This window comes from Peromyscus maniculatus, chromosome 22 (assembly GCF_049852395.1).
Source record: "Peromyscus maniculatus bairdii isolate BWxNUB_F1_BW_parent chromosome 22, HU_Pman_BW_mat_3.1, whole genome shotgun sequence".
NCBI classification, from domain to species: Eukaryota; Metazoa; Chordata; class Mammalia; order Rodentia; family Cricetidae; genus Peromyscus; species Peromyscus maniculatus.
Window position 1 is genome coordinate 53670279 of NC_134873.1, and position 20502 is coordinate 53690780.

General features: G+C 45.5%; 1 protein-coding gene and 1 pseudogene across 1 annotated transcript in view; one reads left to right on the forward strand and one right to left on the reverse strand.

The window, feature by feature from the left end:
• The first annotated feature begins 228 nt into the window (after positions 1–228).
• Slc3a1 (solute carrier family 3 member 1) overlaps positions 229–20502 on the forward strand; it is a 30975-nt gene continuing 10701 nt past the window's right edge. The window contains exons 1-6 of the mRNA XM_006986508.4: positions 229–756; positions 5934–6113; positions 6256–6410; positions 10294–10419; positions 16688–16807; positions 19344–19468. Of these exons, the coding sequence (XP_006986570.1) occupies positions 330–756; positions 5934–6113; positions 6256–6410; positions 10294–10419; positions 16688–16807; positions 19344–19468 (1133 nt within the window). The 5' untranslated portion in view covers positions 229–329. The remainder of the gene's footprint in view (positions 757–5933; positions 6114–6255; positions 6411–10293; positions 10420–16687; positions 16808–19343; positions 19469–20502) is intronic.
• On the reverse strand, positions 14715–15338 carry LOC102927545 (ubiquitin-conjugating enzyme E2 C pseudogene; annotated as a pseudogene).

The following is a 20502-nucleotide window of genomic DNA, read 5'->3' on the forward strand; positions in this document are numbered from 1 at the left end:
CAGTGGTAAAGGACACCTGCCTTGTACAACCATCATTGCTGTAGGCAGTTGGTACTCACACAAGTAGCATCTTACAGTGCTTGGAACCCTGCCTCTTCTCCCCAGTCTCCTCCTTCATATATTTATTGTTACTGTAGCTGAGTCAGCCATCCGGTGTAAAGATAATTTTTACCCCCGACCCCCTTTGCCCTTCCTTGGCTGGGCAAAGTCCAGCCAGGTTTATTTATAAACCATTCAAAGCTCATTAGCAAACCACAGCACTCAGCGAGCCACCTTTCCACCTTGGTCCCTGCTGCAAAGCACCGGGAAGAGGCGCACAGGATAGAGACATGGATGAGGACAAAAGCAGAGACTCCATCCAGATGAGTATGAAGGGATGCCGGACCAATAACGGGTTTGTCCAGAATGAAGACATCCCAGAGCTGGACTCAGACCCAAGCTCCAGGGACACCCCACAGCCCAACGCCGCTGTGAGTATCCCTGATCCAGAGGAGCCCCACCCCAAAGCCGTGCAGCCCTATGCGGGGATGCCCAAGGAGGTGCTCTTCCAGTTCTCTGGCCAGGCTCGCTACCGGGTGCCCCGGGAGATCCTCTTCTGGCTCACCGTGATTTCCGTGTTCCTGCTCATTGGGGCCACCATAGCCATCATCGCCATCTCTCCAAAATGCCTTGACTGGTGGCAGGCAGGTCCTATGTACCAGATCTACCCGAGATCTTTTAAGGACAGCGACAAGGATGGGAATGGAGATCTGAAAGGTGCGTGTTCAGAGCTCAGGACCAAACAGGGAAGGGTGGTTTGTGCCTCCCACACCTAGCTTCCTCGAAACCGTTTAGTGCCTGGGTTGTGCAGTAAGCACATTCCAGGATGGCTGGCACCCGTGCCCCTGGGCGTTATCCAAGCGCCACTCAGAAGCCGGCAAACCTTGTCCTGGATGTAAGGCTATTTGCTGAAGGCCTTGGAGGCACAAGGTTCAATCTCTTGTCCACTAAGCCAATGCACATACTCATTCGTTTGTTAATCCACCTAAAACCGCTGACTTTTTGCTGCATGTTTCAGCAGAGACTGGCTTACCTGGTATGTGACATAGCTTGTCTGGCTGGGAGTTTATTAATAAATACATCCCGTTATACAAATGTGATGTCTGCAGGAGGGAAAGACTCTTCAAGTTTCAATCCTGAGAATAAGAGAAGGCTAAAAGGACTAACACCGTGATGTTAGCTGTCAGCTAAATAAAGGGTTCTCTAGAGCAATATCAGTAGAAAAATAAAACCAAAATTTTGTATTTTTTAAATTAAGCTAATAATGTTTCATATGTAATTTCGTATCCCTATAATTGAATGCTCCTTCAGGCCATATAAAAATGAACCTCTACCAGACGACAGTGGGTATAAACTGTGGACTGGTTGGTAGAGTCAACATGGTTTAGGACAGCAAAAAAACTGGGTGCTCGTCATCCTCCTGCCTCTGCCTCTGCCTCCTTCAGCAAATCCTACCTGCGTGTGCTCACAGAGCAAGTTCCAGGACAGGCTCCAAAGCTACACACAGAAACCCTGTCTTGGAAAAAAAAAAAAAAAACCCACCCCCAAAACTAGGTGCTGTCCTGCTGGCCTCTAATAGCGGTCCTCAGGAGGCCGAGGAAGGACGATTGCCATGAGTTCAAGGAGGACGAACTGGGCTCCCCACACTCCCAAAAAATTGAGAGGGGGTGGAGAATGAATGAAAAGGGGGTTCAGTGAGAAGAAAACTACCAGCAAGGACATTTGTTTTCTGCAGGGATTATTTGTCTAAAGAAAACATCAGGATGATATGGCAGAGCATGAGAAGGGATGCTCTAGCCTGCCTTTACAATGTTATAAGTTCTAGATCCCCAACTTTTCTTAATAACTAATGAAAGACTTTTTTTTTTGTACTTTCATTGCACTGTCTCCAGTGTGCCCCCCTCCCTCCCTGCCTCTCTCCCCACACCCTCGGGGCTGGGGGTGAATCCCAGGGCTTTGTCCAGTCCAGCGACACAAGCTTTCTGACAGTGGCCGATTTCAGCAGTCTTTTCACTCTTAAAATAATCTTCGTGCATCGTCACTATCTGGAGAATAGTCCTCAAAGGTGCAGCTCTGGGCCTTCATTAATCTTTAGCTTACACCCTCATCATTCCCCGGGGGCTTTGGACATGGTGTATGGCCCCGTTAGCACTTCCTGTGAGCACCAGCTGCCTCTCAGCCAGCAAGTGTTGGCAGTTGTATTTTGACAACGCAGAACTAGGGATCCTACCTCCTGGCCCTGCCTTCCTAGTCTGCTCCTAAGTGGTTCCCAAGTCCCTCTCCCCCCCCAAAAGAAGTTTCTAGTCAGCTCTCCTGTGTTCCTTTCTGCTATTTCCTGTTATCCAGTAGGTACAGGTCCTCGAGGTCAAGGACCCTGCTCTTCTGGAGAAACCACCCTGGGTTTGGTTTTAGTGGTTGTCTTCTGTCTCCCCAAGTGTGGGCTGGGACCCCCAGTCCCTTGGTGTCTCTCCATCCCTTAGTCTTCCTCTTTTCCCCCCTCCCTCCCTTGTGCTGGAGCATACCCTCTGCCCGCCCCCCAACTCCCCACCCCCATCCCCCATCCTTCCCACCCCCACTCTGTACACTCAGCCCTGTGCTTACTTCTAGTTTAAATGAAAATATTTCTTTTTTCTTTTCTTTTTTTTTTCTTTTCTTTTTTTGAGACAGGGTTTCTCTGTGTAGCTTTGGAGCCTGTCCTGAACTCGCTCTGTAGACCAGGGTGGCCTAGAAATCACAGAGATCTGCCTACCTCCACCTCCTGAGTGCTGGGATAAAAGGTGTGCGCCACCACTGCCCGGCTTAAATGGAGGTATTTCTGTTGCCTGTTGATACTCTGAAGTGTGACAGCCCCTGTAAAGACAGCACAAATAAGCAGGCTGCTATAGCGAGCAGCCTACATCCCTCCAGCAGCCTAGATCTCTCCGTTACTGGAGTCAGAGCCTGGACCTAGGCAGCCCTAACAGGCCCAGCCCAGCCACTGCTCTCAACAGGCCAATTAAAGAGGGATAGAGAAAAACAGAGAAGAGACTGATTCAACAGGCTGGGAAGAAGTCGCGTTCAGGGTTCCTGACACAAAGCTTAGGTTCCAATAGAAGGCGAGAGGTATGCACAGCTAAGCGGTACTGTCCAAAGGTGTGGTCCCATCTGTAACTGACTCGTCATTATACAGATCCATCATCCTTCCTGGTGCTCTGGCCTGTAAGAACTCTCCCCCCAGGAGACAAGCTCCTCCTCTGGCTGCACCAGGCCTCAGGCTTTTCCTTCTCCCAGCACGAGATCGGGGGTGTGTGGGGGGGGGGAATTCTAATTCTTTAGGGATCTTTGTTTCAGTAGTCTGATAATGAAAGGGTATCTCTAGAATATCTTCACTTTGGCCAGGGCTCAGGGGACTCTGTGGTCTCCTCCACCTCCTGCTAGCTTAGGTGTGGCCTCTGACTTGCTTTAGGAAGGCTCATGGGAAACACAGAGAGAACTACCAGCTCAAGTCTCCGAATCTGCATTTAGGACCACGAGCTAGAAGCCACAGCAGCCAGCCAGCCATCTCCAGCTTCACGTCCATAGGCCTCCCCTGCCAAGCCTAGCCTGTCTTGTGTGAACTCCTGCCTTCCTACAGAGTGAACAAGGGACCAGCCCTCGAACAGCTGCTCTGAAGACTTGAAGCCTGGCAAATACTGGTGCATACCTGTCTTCTACCTCATCGTTATATTTTTGCTCAATCCCTCTTTTCCACGTAACGGATCTCAGTGGTTGCTCAGTCATGTGCTTATTTATTGTGCTGAAACCCAGACTTAACCCGTGACACCCCAGCCCATGCCTTTCCTCATCAGCTCCTCTGCCCCAGATGGTCAGGGCTAACGCCCTGGTCCATAAATCACCTTGCACATCTCTTCTCCCGTCCGGCATCATCCCGTCCCAGCCTCTTTACATTGCTAGAGCAGTACCGTGCAAGTTTTTTTTTTTTTTCAAGGTGAAATTGATTTTAGTAATATATTTTGTTTAATCCAATATATTTTCTGTATCAATATATCAGCATAAAATACTATTGACGTATTGTAAGTTCTTTCTTTTTGTACTGTGTCTTAAAAATCTGGTTTGTGCCTTCTGTAGCACATCTCAACCCAGATGAGCCACAGCACAACTGCTCAGTAACCACAGTGACGAACTGCTCTGGTATGAGCTAGTGCTTTCCAGACTATCTGGGGCCAAATGTCACTTAGTTCTTGGGCACCTTGCTCACCCACAATATTGGTTTTAAATATGAAAAATCAAGAGCTAAGAATGGCTGTCGCTCAGTTATAGAATACTTGCCTAGCTCTGGATTTGATCTCTATCATTGAATAAACTAGGCATGATGGTGCATGCTTGTATGTAATCCCAGCACTGTGTGTCCTGAGCATATTCATGCGTGCATGTGCGTGCATGTATGTGTGTGCATGTATGTGTGTGTGTGTGTGTATTTGTGTGTATGTGTGTGTGTGTGTGTGTGTGTATGTGTGTGTGTGTATGTGTGTGTGTTACCAGTTGCAGAGGCAGGAAGATCAGAAGTTTAAGGTTGTCCTGAGCTACATAGTAAGTTTGAAGCCAGCCTGTTACTTGAGACACTGTCTCAAATTTGTGTGTGTGTGTGCCTACACTATGTATATATATATTATGTGACATGTTAACATATTTTAAACTATGTATTTGTATTAAAGGTAAAAAATTATTCTAGAAGATTGATGTTATTCATAGGACTACATTGCTGACTGAATTATACTCAAATTCAATAAAATTGCTAATATTTTGGCCTTTGATATAAAATTTTTTATTTTAGACATATTTTGTTTTCTTTTTATTTTTAAAAACTTTAATTTATGTATAGCAATTCAATTTGCATATTAAATAACACTATAAAATGATTTGATATAGTTTTTAAATAGAAGAAAAAAGTGGAAAATTTTCAGCTTATAAATCCCTTCACCCAAAACAAAGTTTTAAAAAATTTGCTTTTCCTAAGAGGGTCATTTCGACAAATGTGTTCAGTAACTAATCACGTCTAATTTTTGTTGTCATTGGGTTTTTTTTTTTTTTTTTTTTTGAGACAGGATTTCTCTGTTTAACAGCTCTGGCTGTCCTTGAACTCACAGAGATCCACTTGCTTCTGCCTCCCAAGTGCTGGTATTAAAGGCATGCACCACCACCTGGCATCATGTCTAGTTTCTGTCTTATATTTAGACAGGTGTAAGTGTGGGTACAGTCTACACCTGAGAAAGGTTTTAGGGTGGCGGCACCCACATTTAGTCCCAATCCCAGCACCTGGGAGGCAGAAGCAGGTGAGTCTCTGTGAGTTCAAGGCCAGCCCAGTCTGCACGGAGACTTTCAGTTCAGCCAGGGCTCCACAGAGAGACCCTGTGTCAAACAAAAAAGGAGGAGGGGAAGGAAGAAAAAAGGAAGGAAGGAAGGAAGGAGAAGGAAGAAAAAAGGAAGGAAGGAAGGAAGGAAGGAGAAGGAAGAAGGAAGGAGGGAGGGAGGGAGGGAGGGAGGGAGGCAATGTTAGGGTATTGAAAGTAGCACGAATCTTTTTCTTCATTGAAAAAACCCAATATGCTATTCTTTGAGGCAGTGATGGTGAGGGGGAGGCTTCTTTCTGATGCCACTGACCGTCTGACTTTTTTTTTCCCTCGAGACAGGGTTTCTCTGTGTAGCTTTGCGCCTTTCCTGGATCTCGCTCTGTAGCCCAGGCTGGCCTCGAACTCACAGAGATCCGCCTGGCTCTGCCCCCCGAGTGCTGGGATGAAAGGCATGTGCCACTACCGCTCGGCCTGACATTTTTTTTTTTAATCGCCGTCTTATTTTTAATGCTTCAAATAAAAACCCAAAGCCGCATTTGCTCATGCCTTTGCCTCTCTCCTCAGGTATCCAAGAGAAGCTGGATTACATCGCCTCTCTACACGTGAAGACTGTTTGGATCAGTTCCTTTTATAAATCATCTTTGAAAGATTTCAGATATGGCGTTGAGGATTTCCAAGAAATTGATCCTCTTTTTGGAACAATGAGAGATTTTGAGGATTTGGTCGCCGCCATCCATGACAAAGGTAAAGGAAATGAGAAGTGTGGGGGAGAGAAACGCGGGTCGAGAGCGTCATGCCTCCCGGTTCAGGCTTGCCCATCTTCCTCTTAACTGTTGTCCTTCTCACACGGTCTGTTCCTGACATTTGAAATGGTTTTACTCATTAGGTTTAAAATTAATCGTCGATTTCATCCCAAACCACACCAGTGATAAACATCCTTGGTTTCAGTCGAGTAGGACTCGGAGCGGGAAATACGCTGATTATTACATCTGGCACAACTGCACTCGAGAGAATGGTGTGACCATCCCTCCCAACAACTGGGTAAGCACGACCGATGAGCAGGCAGAAACTGGGCAGCTCTAGACTGACCGAGCAGGAGATGTGTGCAGCCCTTCAAGCAAAAGCTTCGAAGGATGTAGTTTAGAAATAGAAAAACGTTTCTCAAGTGGCCTTTAGATTCCCGACTTCATCACTGAGCTGATGGGCTCTGGGGTGTGGTACCCTCCTCACTAGCATCTTCTTCCATCTCGCTCTCACCTCCCACCCTCGTCCAGCATAGGTTCTGGGGTTCCTGGATGGAGATAGGAAAATAACAGTTACTATTTTTTTTTTCTACTGTCTTTTACCACTCTCCGGGGTCCTTTGTCTTCTTGACTTTTTGACCCCCAGCTGGACATCGAAAGCAAACAGAGTCATCACTTTCTCCTTTCCCGAACCTTGGTACTGAGCCTTTGGACACATCTGTTGTCCATCACCCCTACCTGAGCCCTTACCTTGTCTTGGGGAGTTGACTGAGCCCAGGGCATCAGCACGGTCTCCTTGTCTTCCAGCTCCCTGCTGCCTCCTTCCCACCCGATTCTTAGTAGCAAATGCTACTCAGCATAGGAGCCATCGTCCTTCCTACTTGCTCCAGGTCCTTTCTGTCTAGGCGGCCAGATTTAGCAAATAAGAGCCCCAAACATGCATTTAAACCTGAGTTTGAGACAAGTAGTGAACGAACTTTTAGCATAAAATATTATACAGGCCAGGTTCTAGAGTTGCATGTTCAAAAAGGTTGCAAAGGGACTGAATTAGCTACAGACCAGTAGCTGATCATTCTTCCTGAAAATACGGCAGCATGGCTACAACTTAACCCTCACATTGTATTAAGGGGTAAGATTAATACAGAGGTCCCATGAAACATAAAAGACAGTGTGTGAGAGTTGTATGTAAACTCTCCACTTTTACACAAGGGACTTGAGCACCTGCCAATTTGATGTCTGACAGGGCCCTGGAAGCCTGGCTCTCCTAGGATACTATGGCTGTCCCTGAAATTCAGGTTTGCTAGGCACCCTATAGTCCATCAGCGAGCCGTCTCTCGTCTCAGGCATGATCCTCCCGGTCAGGCCTGTTTCTCTCTTGTTTTCTCCCAAGTCATTTATTCCAGATTCTCTTGTCCCCATGGAGTCCCCCCTCTTCTCACCCTGACCCTCTCTGCTGGTCCTTGAAACCAACTTTCAACGCAAACACACTCAGAGTCTGCATGCTTGATGACTGACTATGTGACCTCTCTGTAACTGCCCACCCACCGAGCTCAATGCATGATGGCACCATGCAGCCCATGGCAGGCCATCAGCACATCCTGGCGTGTTTACTGCCTTAACCACCCATCTCCAAATTAACCCACTGTTAGAAGGCTGTTAGCAAACATCTGTTAAACGTTCTGGGTGCAGGCTGTCTATTAAGGGTCTTACATTCATTATCTCATCCAGTCTACCCCTCCAATTCTACAAATTAGAATTTAGTACCTGTCTTGCACATAGGCAGAGCGGGGTCACAGAGCTGGGGAATGAAAGGGCTGAGGACTGGATATATTCAGTGCTGCATCTAAAACTCACCACTCACTCCTCAGACCAGATGATCTCTTGACTACAGCACATGACAGGTGCTTTTTTTTTTTTTTTTTACCACCACCTTTTCCATCTGTCCATCATCTTTCCACTTGTAGGCAAGGCTGATTTTTCTAATGTAAAACGTCAACACATGCCTGGAGAGATGGCTGAGTAGTTGAGAGCACTGGCCGCTCTTCCAGAAGACCCAGGTTCTCTTCCCAGCACCTACACTGGGCAGCTCACAACTGTCTGTAACTCCAGCCCTAGGGGATCTGACATCCTCTCTGGCCTCCATGGCCACACACACGACATACACACAAACACACATGAAGCCATATAAATAAAAATAACTCTAAGATGTTAGCACATACAAATAGATGAATATGATGCAATACTACTCAGCAGTGCAATGGACTACTAGTTGCGGGGGCTGGAGAGATGGCTCAGCTGTCAAGAGCACTGGCTGCTCTTCCAGAGGACCTGGGTTCGATTCCCAGTACCCCATGGCAGCTTACAACTCCTATCCTGGGGAATCTGATGCCCTCTTCCAGCTTCTATGAACACCAGGCACACATGTGGTGCATGGACATACATGTAGATGAAACACCCATACACATAAAGTAAATAAGTCAAAAAGTATTTTAAAGAGGCTCATATAGCCCTCTGTATATGAAATTCTAGATAATAGAAGCTACTTTATCAAGTCAGGGAGTTGATGAGTGTTGACTTATTTTTTTACTTACATTTTTTATTAGATTTATTTATCTTGTATGTGGGGGATGGAAAGGTGGGGAGCAGGTATTCATGTACCATGGAGCACACACAGAAGTCAAAGGGCAACTTGTAGGATTCAGTCATCTCCTACCATGTGGGTCCTAGGAATTTGCTTTGCTTATGTAATGTGCCGTCAGCAGTTAATTTTTAGTTGTCTTTACTTTGAACTTCATGAAAAGTAAAGCTTTCTATAGCTTGTTTTTATCACTCATTTTTTGGAAGGATCTACTCATGTGGTTTTGGATAGTCAAGCCTCACACTTTTTCCCTGTTGCATATTGCTGTATGTATTATATATATTACATATACATAATATGTAAATATTCCGTGGTTAACTTAATCACTCTTCAGTTAACAAATAGTGGACTGTTTCCAACTTTATCATTAATCATGTCATATGTTTATTAACCTATTTTGAGGCTTATGAGTAGAGTTTTCTTGCGTTAAATAGGTGTGATGTCACCATGCAGGGCGATGCGTTACTCTCTTGGTCAAACTATATTTTTTGCCATTCAGACGAACATAAAAATCCCATGTTTTTAATTTTACATTTATCTAATTATTAGTGGTTATGTAACTAATGTAGTAAGTGTGTGGTTGTGGATGACACTGAACGTCTTATGCATTTAGTCCCTTGGGAGTCCGTTTCCGTGAAGCACTTCTTTCTGGTTTTCTCAATTCTCTTTTGGGTTGCTTATTTGAAATCTTTTGTTGGTTAGGCATGAGGTAAGAACATCATCTTGACTCATGTCCAGGTGGCCCACACAGCGAACGGGTGATGATAAGTTTCCTTTAAAGACAGCTGCTGCTACTCGCTGTGGCCAGTTGCCATGGAAATGCAGACCCCATGTGACTGTGTCTTCCAATTAAAAAGAAAAGGATTTAGATGGGGTAACTCCCCCGCCACCACATTTTTTCCATTTGCTCTTTATCAAGACATGAACAAAAGTCTTGAAATAGAGCCCAAGAAACTCTCACATTTAAGGATGGATTGAGACAGATTGACCAGAGATCATGACGGACCAGCCAGAGAATCTGGACATGCAGTCACTCATGCCCCTGATCCCTGCTAGCAAGAAGATATTAGTCATACTGTCAAACACATCTCCAGAAGTCACTAGACTTTCATTCCAGAAGGCTAGTAGAGTTTCAGGTGATTCTTTGGGGAGTCATCTCTGGCTTCATGCTCTAAGACACAATATAGGCTGTCTTTCTCCATAATCTGCTTCACATACAGGAGTCTTGAGCCTGAGCAGCAGATTCAAGGGAATATGTAAGGAATGGCTGTTCCTTAAGTTGGTCTTGACCGGAACTTGAGAGCATCAGCTGGTGTTGTGGTTGTTAGGAATGGTGTCTACTTGCTAAGTACTTCATAAGCACTTTTGTGGAGCATTAGGGTAAAATGCGGGGATGTTGATTTAACTTAGCGCTCTCCCTGGGTAGACAGCTCCCAGGATTTATGCACTGCCTCATGGGCCTGGGATGGCCAGGTCACATCTTTGTGGACAAGGCCAGTGCAGGAATGAGTGAAGTAATGATGCATTCTTTTCCATTTGCCAGCTGAGTGTGTATGGGAACTCCAGTTGGCACTTTGACGAAGTACGAGAGCAATGTTATTTTCACCAGTTTTTGAAAGAGCAACCTGATTTAAATTTCCGAAATCCTGATGTTCAAGAAGAAATAAAGGTGAGTGTGAGCACCCACACAGACTTCTCCACTAGTGGGACCTGAGTGAGTGTGGACACCCACACAGACTTCTCCTCTAGTGGGACCTGAGTGAGTGTGGACACCCACACAGACTTCTCCACTAGTGGGGCCTAAGTGGTTATTTGAAAAACTCTGTGTTGACTGAAGAGCTGTGTAGGTAAAAATCAATCAAAGTGTATCATTAAATTCCCAGGCTAAGGTGTCAAATGCAAATATTGACAATGTGTTGGTGGCTCCTTTCTTCATCTAAACCAGAGTAATGTAAATAATAGGGACACAGCCACCTAAGCTGGAGGTGATCTTTGGCCTGAGGTAATTGACTGGTGTGTTGGGGGGAGTTGAGAAGGCAGGCTTGGGGGCTGGTTCCTACATGTGCAGTAGGCCCCTGGGTGAATTGTTTGACTCTTTCGGTCTCAGATCCTCAACCTATGAAAGACAGTCGGTGGTGATATTGTGTTTGTTCAAAAGACAGGGAGAGAGAATCCATACATCCATGTGTAGCACGGCTGTGTTTACTCAGTAAATGCTGGCATATTGCTCGCTCTGAGCCAGGCCCTGTCTCGAGCATTGAGGATTTGACAGTGGGTTAAAAAAAAAAAAAAAAAAGTGCCTCCCTCAACCAGTCTCTGGAACACCAAGGGAACAATGACGTTACTGCATGCAAGACGTTACTGCATGCAAGACGTTTGAGACGGGCCTGAACATTCTCTCAGGGAAGGGGCATTGGTGTGCCAGGGAGCGCTTGCCCTTCCAAAGAAGGGGGACCCTTGGGACAGATGCTGCTGAGATGAGAAATGGAGCCTCGGGGATGAGAGTTCCAGGCGGGGTGGGGTGGGGTGGGGTGGGGTGGGGTGGGGGTGCAAAAAACCTCAAGTCCAGTTTTAAAGTTCAGCTAATGAGTAATGCAATTTGGAGGCTATGTCTACTAAAAGAAAAACCTGTTGGTTACTTGAAATGAAAATTTAACTTGGTGTCTTGTATGTTAAGTGGCAGCCCCACTTGTGAGCTGGCAAGGCTGCAGGGTGAGAGGCAGGGAGCCAGAAGTAGGAGATGCGGGCTAGTCAGGTCTGCAAGCGCATGCATGCCGAGTCGCTGAAGGTCCTCTGTGGTCCAGGGTGGGAAGGTTCCTGTTGACACCTCCGTGGACTCCCACCAGAGTGGTCCTTATTCTCAGCTCCTCAGGGAAGAGAGCCGTGTTCCCACTCTCGACACTGCTGTGGGAGGGCGGGCGGGAATTTAGGGGAGTCGGGGAGTGCCAGGGGGAAGCAGGTAGAGAGGAGACAGGACAGAATTGAGAGCTGTGGGCAACTCTAGTGGAAAAGCAACTGTCGGGCTGGGCGGTGGTGGCGCACGCCTTTAATCCCAGCACTCGGGAGGCAGAGCCAGGCGGATCTCTGTGAGTTCGAGGCCAGCCTGGGCTACCAAGTGAGCTCCAGGAAAGGCACAAAGCTACACAGAGAAACCCTGTCTCGAAAAACAAAAACAAAAACAAAAAAAAAAAAAAAAAAAGAAAAGAAAAGCAACTGTCCATGAAAGCTTGGATTTATTTCTGAACCCCTAATTCTGGTCCATTCTTCTATGTATCCGTTTCTATGTCAGGACCCCTGCCTGGTTACTATAGCTTTGTAGCAAGTTTTAAAATCAAGAGTATGAGTCTGCTAGGCATGGTGACACTCCGCCTTTAATCCCAGCACAGAGACAGAGACAGGAGGCAGGAGACAGGGGTAGGAATATTCCTGTGAATTCTAAGTCAGCCTGGACTTATATAGTGGGTTCCAGGACAGCCAGGGCATGAAGTGAGACCCTGTCTAGTAAACAAATAAATAAGCATGAGTTCAACTTTGTTTTGGATATTGCGTGACTATTCTGAGTCCTTTGCATGTCCATATGAATTTTTGTAGCAACGTCTCAGTTGTGCAAAGAAGCTGGCTGGCATTTTAATAAGAACTACATCAAGTCTGTGGCACATTTTGAGGAGTACTGACATCTCCATATTAAACCTTCCCATCTATGAACATGGTTTGCCTTTTCATTGTTTAAGTGCTTTCCAAGTTCTTTCTACAGTGTTTTATAGTAAAAAGGTCCTTCTGTTTTCCTTTCTCTCCATCCTCCTGCCCTCCCTCTCTCCCTTCCTTCCTTTCTCTTCCTTTTCTTTCTTCATTTGTTCTAGTTTTTCTCATTCTAGACAAGTCCTTTACCACTGAGCAACACCCCTACCCCCAGCCTTCTGCACTCCCGGTTAGGTATTTATTCCTGTGGACTCCTTAGGCTTAAGACCATAGAAACATGTATGAAGTCTCAATAAATTGCTTAGGAGTTCATTCTAGGAACAGGCACCCTGAGTCAGGGCACTCTTATTTCAGTGAGGCAGTTAAAGTCAGCAGACTAAGGGTTAGTTTTAATCTTGGTGTGGTAGATTGTCTTCCATTACCAAAGTTCACTGATCGATCCCTCTCCCCCACCCATACTTATTAGTCACTCACTATATGACAAATAATTTACCGAGCTCTGTTGATGCTCTTAAGGTATTATAGAGAAGGAGCCTCCAGGAGGCAAAGCGGTGTTTCTCGGGAGACAGGGGTAGGATTGAAGCTTAGGTTTGGGGACTGGAATCCACCATCCCAACCACACCCGGGGCCTGTGTTGAGACACCATTTCTCTCTGCGTGCTTCTCTTTATCTGTGGTTTTCAGTCAGGAATTCGTAACTATGTCAAGCAGTCAGTTTAACAGATATTGGACTCTCCACACCCTTGTAGTGATAGCGATGGATTGTCTGCAGATATTTAAACAAGTGTTGCATATTTTGACACAGTGTGCTGGTGGATATATTAATGATTCTTTGATTAACTTGGCATCTGGGTAGTGGTCTGTGAATAGAATTCTTCCTAACTAGTCCCCGAGAATGAAAGCCTCCCCGCTCCCCACCCCGTCTGGGCCATTACTGCCTTATCCAGGGGTTAAACATTGTTTGGAGGGGGAGTCAAGATTCACTATGAGGAGTAAATAAGGGTTGCTGGGAGGCTGAGATGAGGGAGGTTCCTGGACGGGACCTTTCTCAGAGGCTCGTCTGACACCCTCCTGCCCTTCCTACCCGCAGCACTTATCTGCACAGTAGAGCTGAGCAGGTTAATAATTTGCAGCTTAGGTGGTTAGCAGGGAGGAGGCATCTGGATGAACTTCTGTTCACATAGCAACTTGAACTTTGGGAGCCTGAGCCTTCTCCCCTGGCAGCCATCAGCTCTCAGCTATTACCCCCTCAGCACTGACACACAGGGGTCTTCCTACTCCGTCTCTTCCTTCCCAGTGGCTGCTGGGGACTCAGAGTCTGAGTGCTTTCCCCTGGAGAAGTTAGAAGGCCCCAGAGGTGCTTACATTAGATTGTAGTGATTTATATTAGGTAGTAGCATTTTGTACATGCCCAGTCACTCTGGTTTCTACCTGCCTTCCAAATCACTCCCCTCCCCTCCCGTTTGTGATGGATGAGGAACCAGAGCGGGTACAGTGACCAGCGGTGGTGTGTTAGAAAACATTCCCAGTGGAAATCAGGACACTGTGGTGTCATGGTAGTGAAGAGTCAAGGACACAGAGTACTGTCCCCACAGTCCCTAAGTCTGGGTCACCTGACCAGGTGGAACCAGGCACTGTGCCCATTTTTATACCCAATACCCTGGAGAGCTTAACTGGAGCGAGAAGAAGTTAAGAATTAAAATCTGGAGCCCTCTTCTCTCATCTGGTGGAGAGAATAAGTAACACGAAGGAAATGCTTCTTAAGAGCAAACTCTGGGTTGTATGGGTTCAGCTTTTAAAATGTCTCGTCAGGGCTGGGTGTGTAGCTTGGTGGCCAAGCCCTTTCCTCACAGTTCCGGAGTCTTGGGCCTCATCTTCAGCATTTGAAACAAACACACTCAAAAACATCTCATGGAACAAGGCCACGAAGTATAGTGATACTTACGGAGGTTCCAGGACACTCATTTCTCATTTTTTTAAGTACTTATTTTTATTTTTTCTTGTGTCTCCGTGTGGGTATGTGCACTTGAGGGCAGGTACCCCTGGAGGCCAGGAGGCATCAGAGCCTTTGGAGTCACAGGCAGCTGTGATCCTCCTGACAGGGGCACTGGAAACCGAACTCAGATCCTCGGCAAGAGTAGCATGTGCTCTTAACTGCTGAGCCATCTCTCCAGCTCACGTTTCTCATTTTTTTTTTTACAAAAACAATCAACATGTATTTATTTAATATACATTGCAAGGGCTCAAGCAGACTTAATTTAAAAACAAAAACGAATAAAACAAAAATAACAGCACAGCTCAGAAATCAAGGAAAGGACAGACCACCTAAGGAAAAAGACGACACACGAGAGAAGCTGGACATCTTGTGTCAGGGCTCTTGACTGGAGACCTGCTTTGAATACGTTTCTTGCAGGTACTTCTTAAATGCTGTGGGGTTTTTCCAGAGCTCAGCAGCATGTGTGTTCAAAGGGCTATCGATGTTGGGTTCTCCTAGCAGGCTCTGGATAGAGAGCAAGATGGTTCTGACGTCATAGAGTGCGGACCACTTGTCCTTGAGGATGTCCAGGCAGATGTTACCCTGGGTGTCTACATTGGGGTGGTAGCAGGGCGTGAGGAACTTGACCATGGGTGCATTGTACGGGTAGCCGCTGGGGAACTCAAGTGAGAGCTTAGACCTCAGGTCTTCATATACTGTGCCGGCCGCCCCATGGATGGTCCCTACCCATTTGAACAGGTTGTCTGATTCAGGGAAGGCGGAAATTCCTTTGTCACCAGACATCATGAGGGTCATCAGCTCCTGCTGTAGCCTCTTACCTACAGGGCCCCGGGTGGCGCCCTTGCGAACGGCGGCGACGCTGGCGGCAGCTGGGTCGCCATTCTTCGAGGCCATCCCGAGACGCTGGGACCTGAACAGGAGTGTAAAGACGAAAGGGCAAACTCACGTTTCTCATTCTTTAATGGAGGTTAATGTTTAGCCCGCTGAGATTCTGAAGTGAATCAAGAGCTCATGAGGAAGGTTAGCTGTCTTCTAGAAAATCAGCACTCACGTGTTTGATGTTCGCAGTAGCATGCAAGATAATGCTTACCCACACCTCGTCAAGTTGGCTCGGGAGGTTTACAGATAGCTGTGCTGACCTGAACATCCTGTCCGTTGTCTTTGAACCAGTCCCCTATCTCTCTCTATGGATCTGCCTATTGTGGACATCTTGTAGAAAGGAAATAATTCAATATTTACTCCCTGTATTTAGAAAAAACGCTTCTAAGATTCAGGCCTGTCCCAGCATGCACCAGTACTTTCTTCTGTTCTGTGATCAGGTAATAGTCATCACATGGATGGATTTATCATCAGAGATAATTTCAACTTAAGAACCCTGCTACCATGAACATTCAAGGTTTTTTTTTTTTTTTTTTGATATATGTTTGCATTTCTTTTGTGCATGTACCTAGGTGTGGAATTGCTAGTCTATGTCAACCCTATGCTTAATCTTTTAATCAGATCACAGCATTTTCTGCTTGAAACCTTCCAGGACTTCCCACCCATCCTTTCCAGTTCCAAGTTTTTGCCATTGCCTGCAAAGCTAGACATGACAAGTCCAACTTGTTTTTTTTTTTTAAACAGGGTTTCTCTGTGTAGCTTTGCGCCTTTCCTGGAACTCACTCTGTAGCCCAGGCTGGCCTCGAACTCACAGAGATCTGCCTGCCTCTGCCTCCCGAGTGCTGGGATTAAAGGCGTGCGCCACCACCGCCCGGCTTGACAAGTCCAACTTCTGCTACTTCCCTCTTATCTAAACACCTTTGGACGTGCTGTTCTTTTTATTTTATTTATTTATTTTGATTTTTTTTTCAAGATAGGGTTTTTCTGTATAGTCCTGACTCTCCTGGAACTCACTCTGTAGATCAGGCTGGGCTCAAACTGCCTCTGCTTTCCGAGTGCTGGGATTAAAGGCATGCACCACTACTGCCTGGTAGCTATCCACGCCCCCCCCCTTTTTTTTTAATTGCCCAGGGAGCCCAACAGCATTTCCACAGCTGTTCTTGCCTGGAATACTTATTCTTTCACGAAACCCAGCATCTGGTACTGAGAGAACCAGTTACGGATTGTGAGTGAAGTTGTGTGTGTGATAACGTGTTTTGTGTGTGGAAACCATTCTGATGGTCACCCATACACGGAGCCTCTGTTAATGTTCTGTCTAGAGTTTGTAGTTGATGTAACCAAGTGCTCTGCTTCTCCATGTTCAGGAAATAATGCAGTTCTGGCTCTCCAAGGGTGTCGATGGCTTTAGTTTCAACGCGGTTAAATTTCTTTTGGAAGCGAAGGACCTGAGGAACGAAATCCAAGTAAATCCATCCCAAATTCCGGTGAGTCTTCTTTTAAACTTTTTTTCTTTGCCTCATCTGAAAATATTATCAGACTTTTCTGTTTTCGACATTCAAATTTTTTGATATTTTAAAAAGTATGTGTATATGCGAGTTTGTGTGTGGGTGTGTGCACCTGAGTGCGGGTGCCCACAAAAGTTAGAAGAGGCTGTTGGGTCCCCCTAGGGCTAACTGGATGGGTGCTAGGAACCAAGCATGTCCTCTGCAAGAGCAGAAGCAGTCTTCCCTGGGAGCTGTCCCTGTTCCAGTCTAGGATAAGGCAGTCCTGCCCACAGGAAGACCTTTGGAGTATTTCCTTTCTAATGCATGCACCTGGGTGACCCTTTCCACTGGTTCTCTACAGAGCAAGGGCTTGCTCAATGAGGGTGTTGGGGACACAGTAAGGACTAATAAAGGTCTACTGAATGAAGGACGGTTGCTCATTGAGTTTTTTTTTTTTTTTTCATTTTACTTAGACTCAATTTCCTGGGACTTTTCTATTGATCAGGTCACAGTCAGAACAGAAGGGAATTAGCACTGGATGTTTCATCCAAGCCTCTCAACGTTTGAATGAGAGGAGCTTCATGATTTCGTTAAGTGAGCCTCAGGATTCACAATTACAGAGGTTGATAACAGAATCCCAGACAAAGCCCACCTCATTACAGAAGCTGAGTTCTTTGGGGCTCTACACTATTGACTGTCACCTCAACCCCACCCCCCGACATATGGAGTTCACATGCTCCCCTATTCCTCTGGTTGACTGCTCTTCTATGGTCACCCCAGTTTTTATGGTCAAGTAGACAGTAGTTCCAACACACACTACAAAATAGTGGAGCATTGTGTGTCACAGGATAGACTGTTATACGAACCAAATAAGCAAATCACAGCAACAGGCAGCAGTCTAGATGAGTCTCAGCAGTGCTTTGTGTGGTTGAAAGAAAGTCTAAAATTTTATGTATAGTAGGATACTCTTAATGAAGCCAATTATGTAAGATGAAGTCCACTTGGATATTTTGTTCTCAAGTTTCTACCTTTTGTCCTGAGCCAATTTATGCTTTCTTTTAACTTCATTAAATAAAGCAACTACCTACCTACCTAACTACTCACCTACCTACCTAATTAACTACTTACCTAACTACTCACCTACCTAACCAATTAACTACTTACCTACTTACCTAACTACTCAACTACCTTCCTAACTACTCACCTACCTACCTACCTAATTAACTACTCACCTACTTACCTAATTAAAGAGCAATTGATTGTGAGACTATGTCATGAAGCAAAGGTTATAATTAAGCCCATTATTATCATCATTATTTTTACTATTATTATTATTATAATTTTTTTGCTCATAACTTCTGGTAAGACAGAAAAATGAAGACAACAGACATTGTTAGCCCATTTTCTCAAGGAATATTAGCTTCTGAGCTGGGTGGCAGTGGCACATGCCTTTAGTCCCAGCACTCGGGAGGCAGAGCCAGGTGGATCTCTGTGAGTTCGAGGACAGCCTGGTCTACAGAGGGAGATCCAGGACAGGCTCCAAAGCTACACAGAGAAACCTTGTCTCGAGAAAAAAAAAAAAGAAGAAGAAAAGAAAAGAAGGAAAGAAAAAGAATACTAGCTTCTGCTTGGAGAGAAAATCTTGAAGTCACCTTGCTGAGAATGTGATGTGATAAAGCATATGTCTGCAAAGTGACTGCGCAATCTGAAGAACAAGCAATTTTAGGAAGACACCTGGGGTAAACCCCACCCCAAGTCAAACTCTTTCACTTTTATAGGTGAAGCTGACCTAACCAAAGAGAACTTGCCGACAGGAAGCACATCAGGTTGGGATGGCTTGGCCAGTCTGTGTCCAACCGAGGACTGTAGTACATGTGAGCTGTAGTCTTTTGAGTCTTCTAATCCTACATAGAAATGACTATCAGGAGCCATCACTGAAACCCCAAGAAGGTTAACAGTAACCATGAAGAATGGAGACAGAAGCAAAGTTAAATGTTGACATTTTGTAAGCAGACACAGTATAGATGTACAACAAGCTCTATTATTTTTTTTCTGAGACAGGGTTTCTCTGTGTAACCCAGGCTGTCCTGGATCTCACTCTGTAGTCCAGGCTGTCCTCGAACTCATAGAGATCCGCCTGGCTCTGCCTCCTGAGTATTGTAATTAAAGGCGTGCGGCACCACGGCCTGGCTTACAAGTTCTATCTTCATCAAAAACATCTGAAGCATTTAGACATTTATATTTAGAGGTGTTTTGTAATTAAAGTTTTGGTATTTGGTAAAATTTAGTTTACTAAAATGGGTGATATAGGAATGCTTACTGTTCACTAGATTTTTAAAGATACTTAAGAGCCCATGCAATAATACTAAGGGTTGTGAGTGTCTGCTACCCACAAGCCTCTTGTGCACCAAGGTTTCTAGGACCACCACTGAGCAAATATCTCCTTGGTTCAAGCCACCTGATAAGACCGTCTGAACCTACACGGGGCCCTTGTGGGTGTGAAACGGTGCTAACTGTGCTGTCCTGTTTTCCCCAGGACACCGTCACCCACTACTCGGAGCTTTACCACGACTTCACCACTACTCAGGTGGGAATGCATGACATTGTCCGGGACTTCCGGCAGATCATGGACCAGTACAGCAGGGAGCCTGGCAGATACCGGTAACCACAGGCCCAAGTTCTGTTCTGAAAGACCCTTCGTAACTATAATTGAATTCTATTATTATTGTTATTGGTGTGTGTGTGTGTGTGTGTGTGTGTGTGTGTGTGTGTGTGTGTGTGTAAGGGCATAGGTGTCATGAACACAAATGGCGGTCATAGAGTAGCCTTGTTGTCCTCTCTCTACCTTTATGTGAGTTCCAGGGATTGAACTCAGGCCACCAGGTTTGCATGGTACTTGCTGAGCCATGTTGCACTCCCACCTTTTAAAATTAAAAAAAAAAGTAACTACATAATAATAATTTACAGCTTGGTTATGCCAAGGTGTGACGCGGTCTCTCATGTTGCTTATCTTTGCTGATTTTCAGTTTCCTCTTTTGTAGAGTGCTAGAGATGAAATTAATTTGAAAGAATATATTGGTTAGGTGTTAGATGTGACCTTTAAAATATTTTTATTCTTTGGGAATTTCATACAATGTATGTGTGTCTGTGGATGGGTTTTGTACATGTGAGTGAGTGCAGGTGCCTTAAGAGGCCGGAAGGGGGCACTCATCCCCTTGGAGGTGGAGTTACAGGTGGCCATATCACCTGGCATGGGTTCTGAAAACTGAACTCAGATCCTCTTCAAGAGGAGCACTCATTTCTAACTGCTGAGCCACTTTTCCAGCTCTGTGAACCGTTACTTTTATCATTATTACTCGGGTTATGTTGTTTGAATAGTGTGAACCCAAATATTCCAGCTGAACTGTCAGGAGATCCCAGGGGTTAGCACAGCTGTGAGATCAAGGGGCTGAGGTGGGGTCCTGCTCTGTAGCTCGGTGACCTTGGGGGTGTCAGTTGGCAGAAATGGGTTTTCTCATCAAAAGAAGAGTAATAGTCATAATCCTTGGAAGGCTCTTGTGAAGTTAGATGAGATCATGCACATAAATCACTTAAAATAGTGTCCGGCATGTAAGAAACACTGTTAAGTTATAAGTTCAGCATCTCTAACATGAAAATCTAAACATTTTAGAGCATTTTGGATTTCTTTTTCTTTT